Here is a 7,486-nt window from a genome sequence, read left to right on the forward strand (position 1 = left end):
AAAAAGACAGAGTCTCACTCCATGTCCTGTATAAAGTGCTGTAGTGTCATAGCCTCAAACTCCTCATTTCAAGCCATCCTGCTGCCTCAGCCTCCCAAGTAGCTGGGACTACAGGTGCCTACCACAACACCCAGTTAGTTTTTCTGTTTTTAGTAGAGATAGGCTCTTGCTCTTGCTCTTGCTCAGGGTGGTCTTGAACTCCTGAGGTAAAGCAGTCCACCTGCCTTGGCCTCCTACAGTGCTAGGATTACAAGCATGAGCACCGCACCTAGCCTGAGTTATTGTTTTCCTGATAACATGGCTATGTTAGGAACTGCATCTCAAAATCTATTTTTGCTGTAGTAAAAATGCAATAGGATTTGAAAAGTATTCAATATGGGCTATTACTTTATTGAAATGAGAGCCTTTTTTCATTTTCCGTGAATCTCTGTGGCATTTGTATTCTGACCATTTCCTTTTATCCTTTTCACTTTTTTTTGAGACAGAGTCTCACTATGATGCCCTCGGTGGCATCACAGCTCACAGCAACCTCAGAGACCTCTTGGGTTTAAGCGATTCTCTTGCCTCAGCCTTCCAAGTAGCTGGGACTACAGGTGCCTGCTACAACACCTGGCTATTTTTTTGTTATTGTTGTTATTGCAGTTGTATTTGTTGTTTTAGCTGGCCTGGGCTAGGTTCAAACGCGCCAGCCTTGGTGTATGTGGCCATTTTTCACATTTCTGTCTTTTTTCATTTCTGTTTTTCTCTACTTCCAAACATTTTTTCTTTCACTAATTCAATAACTACTTGAATGACTATATAACTTTTTTGTTTGTTTTGTTTTTTGTTTAGTAGGCCTGGTTTGGATTCAAACCCACCACCCCTGGTGCATGGGGCTGGTGCTTTAACGCTGAGCTGTGGGCACCCAGCTAATGAATGACGATACAAGTTAAATACCACTTTTAGTTGCTGTGTTTATGAAATAGAATGCTACATTTCCTATTTATAATTTAGTTGAATTTTTTAAAATCTAGAAAAAAATTGCTTTTTACACAGCCATGCATTCCAGGTTTTTTCATCCTGTTGGTTAGTGGCTCATGATGGAAAAGAATCCTTACATTGGAATGAGTATAGTTAGTATAAATTTCATTCTAAGCTGCTAGAGCTACATATACACACATTATATACATAGTTATATAAAATATGTATTTAAAAAATAAAGTATATATATTGTAAACATAAAAATAATGATATAGAATGATAATTTCTATAGAATGATAATTGGCCCATTCTTTTGCAGTGACATATTAATAAAGTTTGTATTTACAAATAACTCCCACATTTAAAAATAGCTTTGAAACCCTTTGTTTACAGTCAGTAAAAAGGACACCAACTTCTTTACCTAATCTGAAGGCTTTATGAAAAGGTTTTGGTTATAGATGCTCTAGTACAGTTTGAATTTGAAGCTGACTTCAAATAGGAACTTTTTTTGGGAAACTGAGTGTTACTCTCTTGCCTCAGGCTAGATAGAGGGCCATGATTATTTTCCAGAGAACTTTTAAGCTTAAAGCTTTAAATATATATAACATCGCAGTGTCTCATACTCTAGGAAACAGAGCACATGCTTTATACTATACATTTTATAACTTAAATGTTAAAAGTATTCAAAACCAAATTTAGGAATGATGGTATACCAGTTGTTATTGGATGCTTTTTCTTTTAAAGGAATCCCTAATTTATCCCTAATTTGTTTTATTTTCTTTTCCAGATTTTTTTGTTATATCTGTAATTATTTTATATGTTTTTGTGTTATTCATCATGTTGCATCCAGTTGCCTCTCTTGACCAGGTTCTTCAGGTAAGGAATAAACATCTCATTTATTACTTGTTATCCGATGGTTGGTAGTAACTGGGATAGCAGTAGTAAAATAGTAGTAATAGAAAGTGACACAGTATTACATGAAATTTAACCAATTGAGACTTGTGGATGTCTTGAATAAGGATTTAAGATTTATCCCATCCCACTGCTTTTTTATTACTGGGGAAAAAGACTAACTTGTCTATATTTTCCCCCAGGATCTCTTTTTATATCTTCTAAGATGCAGTTATGTTAACTCAAGTGTACTCTTAATAAAGAATAAAGAACGTGATTTAAATTGTAGCTTTTATTGGCTATTTCTGTTCTCTCTCTGCCTCTGGTTCCATGCCCATTTCTCTACAAAGAAATTAAATGTCTCTCAGTCTTTAAAAACAAAAAAGCCATGATTCCATTATCTCATTACTCTTCTTGGTGCGTGGGGTAAATAATGGTGTACCAAAGAGTAGAGGTGGGAGCAGTTCACCCCAGGTCTGAGAAATGAGGAGGTATGCAGTGCTGTAGAGATTTTAAAAACAATAATTAAACCTACTAAATAAGGTATGGGGTTGAGATGTTTTTTATGTTCATTGGTCATTTTTATTTCTTCTATGAACTGCCTATTCGTGTCTTTTGCACATTTTTTTCTACCAGGAGCTTATCTCTTTCTTACTTTTAGGAGTTCTCAATGTATTTGGCTACCTTTTTTTTTTTTTTTTTTTTTTTTTTTTGGCAACAGAGCCTCAAGCTGTCCCCCTGGGTAGAATGCCGTGGCATTACAGCTCATAGCAACCTCCAACTCCTGGGCTCAAGCGAGTCTCCTGCCTCCGCCTCCCAAGCAGCTGGGACCACAGGTGCCCGCCACAATGCCCGGCTGTCTTTTGGCTGCAGCCATCATTGCTGTTTGGCGGGCCTGGGCTGGATTCGAACCTGCCACCTTAGGTGTATGTGGCTGGCACCCCCCACTTGAGCCACAGGCGCCAAACCATATGTGGCTATCTTATATTGATAAATATCTTCTCCCAGCTTGTGGCTTGTCTTTTTACTTTGTTTATAATATCTTTCTTAAAAAAAAAATTATAATTTTCTAATAGTTGTATGTGATAATTTTTTTTCTTTGTGTTTCTTTTGTTTGGCAGATTTGTCTATCTTGAAGTTATAAATGATATTCCTCTTTCACATTTAGTTTTTCTTCCCATTTGGAATTAACTGTGCAGATAGCTTTTGGACAGGGATCAAATTTTTTTCCCTTATGAATGCCCATTTGTTTCAGTGTTACTTAATAGCCAATCTTTTCCCATTGATCTTCGGTGATACCTCTTGTCCTTTATCAATTTTCCACATACATGACTATTAGCCTGTTAGGGGCTCTATAGTTTGTTTTTTAGATTTTTTTTTTGTGCTAGTACTTGATGGTCTAAATTGCTGTAACTTTATAAGGAATCTTGACATGTGGTTGAACAGAATCCTTCCTACCCCCATCTCACTCTGTGGTTCATCATGACCTTTTTTGGCTATTCTTCTTAAATTCTAAGTTTAACTTGTCAAGTACCAAGAAAGATACTCTTGGGTTTATTAGGCTTATACTGAGTTTATTAAATTTGGAAGATAATTGATTAGTTTCCCTTTCCATGAACAATATCTCTATTTATTTAAGTCCTGACTTATCTTTTAATAAACCTACTACTTTTCTACCTAAAGGATTTTTACACATTTTTTGTTTTATATTTTCTTAGAGTATTATTTTTTTGCTCCCTTGATAAATGGTATGAATTTATGTATATAAGTATGATACATGTATTTTTAGGGGGAAAATGGCATGCGAGGAAAAGATATCTATTTAAAATGATATTCTCTAATTTTTTTCATGCTGGTATATTTTCACTGTGATTATTTTGGCTATTATTCATCGAACATCAGAGGCCTTGTCAAACTTCATTCAGGCATACTTGAGGTGTTTCTTCCACTTTTTTGTTCAGATAGTCATCATATATAATTATAAAACATTTGTTTCTGACATGTCACAGTTCTTACATACCCTTTCTGTATTATTCATGTCTGTATATATTAATAAATTGGTCATAGTGATAGTTTTATCTTTGTCTTATTCTTGACTCTAAAGGGAGTTTCAGTATTGCACCAGTGAATATGTCGTTTGCTGTAGATTTCTAACATACAGCCTTTGTCAGGTTAAGGAAGTTTCCTTCTATAGCAGGGGTCCTCAAACTTTTTAAACGGGGCCAGTTCCCTGTCCCTCAGACCATTGGAGGGCCAGACTGTGGGCCCCGGGACGAGTCAGCTGCTAAGCAGGACAGGCAGCGGCGGCAAAAACACCCAGCAGGCCGCATAAATGTCCTTGGTGGGCCGCATGTGGCCCGCGGGCTGTTGTTTGAGGACACCTGTTCTATAGTGTAGTTATAACATGAATGGTTTTTAAATTTTATCTGGTGCTTTTCCTATAACTGTTCGATGGTCACATCATTTTTCTTCCTGGAGAATATGGTGTAGTATATTTGACTAATGTTCACATACAGAACTAACTTTGCATTCATAGAGTAAGTCTAGTTTGGTCATGGTGCCTTCTTTTATTGACTGATTGATTTTTTTTTTTTTTTTTTTTTGAGACAGAGTCTTACTGTGTCACCCTCAGTAGAGTGCAGTGGCATCACAGCTCACAGCAACTTCAAACTCCTGGGCTTAAGTGAATCTCTTACCTCAGCCTCCCCAGTAGCTGGGACTACAGGCGCCTGCCACAATGCTTGGCTGTTATTCTGTTGCGGTTGGCATTGTTGTTTAGCATGCCCAGGCTGGGCTTGAACCCGCCAGCTTTGGTACATGTGGCTGGTGCCATAACTACTGTGCTACAGGTGCTGAGCCATGGTGCATTCTTTTAAACCCCCTGGATTTGAGTTGCCATGACTTTGTTTGGGTTTTCACCTCTGCTGCGTGAATGTGTTCAGACTTAATTTTTTTTTTCTTATATGTTATTGACAGGCTTGGGGGTGTGTATATATACATATATCTATTTTATGGAATGAGTATTCCATTACATGGACTTTAAAAACATTTGTTTAACTGGTCCTGTTTTGATGGATATTTAGGTTGTTTCCAGTGTATTGCTGCTATAGACTATGCTGTATTATAAATCTTTATACACTTTATGGACAAATGTGTACTTAAAGGCTCAATGTGCAGAAGTGGAATTATTTGGTCAAGGAGTATCTAGAATTTTTTTTCTTTTTTTGAGACGGAGTTTCATTATGTCGCCCTCAGTAGAGTGCTGTAGCATCACAGCTCATAGCAACCTCAAACTCTTGGGCTTAAGCAGTTCTCTTGCCTCAGCTTCCTAAGCAGCTGGGACTACAGGGGCTGCCACAACGCCCGGCTGTTTTTTTGTTGCAGTTGTCATTGTTGGTTAGCTGGCCCAGGCCGGGTTCAAACCCACCAACTTTGGTGTATATGGCTGGTGCCATAACCACTGTGCTACGGGCACCAAGCCACTGGTGATAGTCTTAATAGCAGTATGTGTGGCTATTTCCTTGTATGCTTGATTGAGAGATTTAGACAAGCACTTTAAGAAAAAGAAGAAAACATATTTCTCTCCCATTACACATGTCTTCTGCTTTACAACTAAACTTGAAATAGTACTACATTCAACTCACCTCCCACACATTTGTCTAATAGTTTAGTAACTACCCCTGCAAATCTACTAAAACTGCCCTTACCAGGGCCATTAACAACCTTTTTGTTAAGTCCAGTGGAATTGACTTCTTAAAAAAGTTTTTTTTCCCTTTTCACTTGGCTCTCCAGCAGTATTCGACCAGTTAGTCATGCCTTCATTCTTGAAACATCCCCCTGGAATTTTGTGATGTTTTCCTGGCCTTTTCTTAGCTCTGTGACTCTTATTCCTCTGCCTGTTCCTCAGATGTTAGCATTCCTCACATTTTTGTTCTTGTCCTTGTCAGTCTGCAGTCAGGTGATCTCCCCTGTAGTCATGGCTTTACCCTATAATTGCTACCTGTTTGTTAAAAACTCAGCTTGGTTCTCACTGCTGAGCTTTAGGTCTGCATATCCACTGACATCCTGACTCTTTACTTGGGTGTTCCATCCAATAGTTCTGTCCATTTCAGCATTTTAAAAACTAAACTCAGAATGTTCTCCCTTAACCCTTTTCTACTGTGTTGCGTACTACCACTATTTATCTTCGTTGGAAATGTGTGTGCGTGTATGGCTATCCTTATCTTTCCTTCCTTTTCTTTTTTTTTTTTTTTTTCCTTTTTTTTCCTTCCTTTTCATAGCCAGCCAATTGTTAGATTTTTTTCAGTGTTCTTATTCTGAATCTCTTACTGTCTTTATTCCAGTCTCGTTTGCCAGTGCTCTGTTGCTGTCACTATAGTTCAGGATACCATCATTTCTTGCTGTATTAGAGCAGGGGCTTTTGAGTCTGACTAGGATTCATTCATTCATTAGCTCAGCCACTTAATATTTTCTTTAACCTTGAGTTAAACTTTGAGTTTTATCATTTGAAAAGTGGATGGATACAGTATATATAGTAGAACCTGTGTAAGTTGACCACCCAAGGGACTGCAACAAACTGGTCAACATACGGAAGTGATCAACACAGGGAACTAGGTCTTAGTGCATGTGCTGCATGTCCAGTCTGTGAAAATTAGGTCAGCTGAAGGAGGTGGTCACTGTAGGGAGGAGGTCCACTGTGGAGATTCTACTGAACTTTGTGGCATTGTCGAGGATTAAATAAATAATGTGTGTGAGAAGAGTTTATATATAATAGGAATTCAGTACATTTAGAAATTATGATTATAGTACTGTAATATCAACTACATACGACAGTTTTAACATTCGATTTTTTTTTGTCTTACAGATAGTGTGTGTACCATATCAGTGGCGTTTAACTATGCTCTTCATTGTCCTTGTCAATGCCCTTGTTTCTATCCTGGTGGAGGTAAGCACTTGAGATTGTCAAATGGCTGGCTACCTTGTGGACTTGAGATTCTTAGATAATTGTAAATGAGAGAAGAGGACAGGTGACATTATGGAAGCTTTACTAGGTCTTGGTTTCATTTTAGGCAGATTTATTTTGCCTTCTCTTCTGACCTTTTCCATGAACTGACAGTAGTCGTATTAAGGGATTTGACTTAGCTGCACTCATGCAGATAGGAGAAAATAAGCAGCGAGACAGCAAAAATTAGTGATGAGTAGCGATGAGCAGCCCATGAACAGATGAACTAGTGAGAGCACATTGAGCCTTTAACTGATGAACAAAGTCAGAGTGGGCAAGTCCCATTTATGCTCTGTGGTGTACATTAAAATCTCCTATTTATGAAAGAAAATGGTGGGAGGACTTTCTCCAGGAAATATAGTGAATATTAATAACTGGAGAGTTTATTGAAAGTATAAATAGTGGCCATTAAGGACTTAGCAGTTTCAGCATTGATTTCTAGAACTCCCTCCTTGGTACTTACTTAGGCGTGACCTCTTGATGTCTTAAGTACTGTTATTAATTAATTATACACTGGCTGGGCACCTATAGCTTAATGGTGAGAGCACCAGCCCCATGCAACAGGGGTGGCGGGTTCAAACCCAGCCATGGCCTGTCAATGAAAACGAAACAAAACAAACAAACCAAAAAAAA

General features: G+C 37.9%; 1 protein-coding gene across 6 annotated transcripts in view; it reads left to right on the top strand.

The window, feature by feature from the left end:
• ATP13A3 (ATPase 13A3) overlaps window positions 1-7,486 on the top strand; it is a 100,944-nt gene that overhangs the window by 82,253 nt on the left and 11,205 nt on the right. For all 6 annotated transcript variants that reach the window (XM_023514837.1, XM_023514836.1, XM_003792690.3 and 3 more), the window contains 2 exons: window positions 1,748-1,836; window positions 6,716-6,796. In XM_023514837.1, the coding sequence (XP_023370605.1) occupies window positions 1,748-1,836; window positions 6,716-6,796 (170 nt within the window). The remainder of the gene's footprint in view (window positions 1-1,747; window positions 1,837-6,715; window positions 6,797-7,486) is intronic.

This window comes from Otolemur garnettii, unplaced genomic scaffold, assembly GCF_000181295.1.
Source record: "Otolemur garnettii isolate 467f Iridium unplaced genomic scaffold, OtoGar3 scaffold00060, whole genome shotgun sequence".
NCBI classification, from domain to species: domain Eukaryota; kingdom Metazoa; phylum Chordata; class Mammalia; order Primates; family Galagidae; genus Otolemur; species Otolemur garnettii.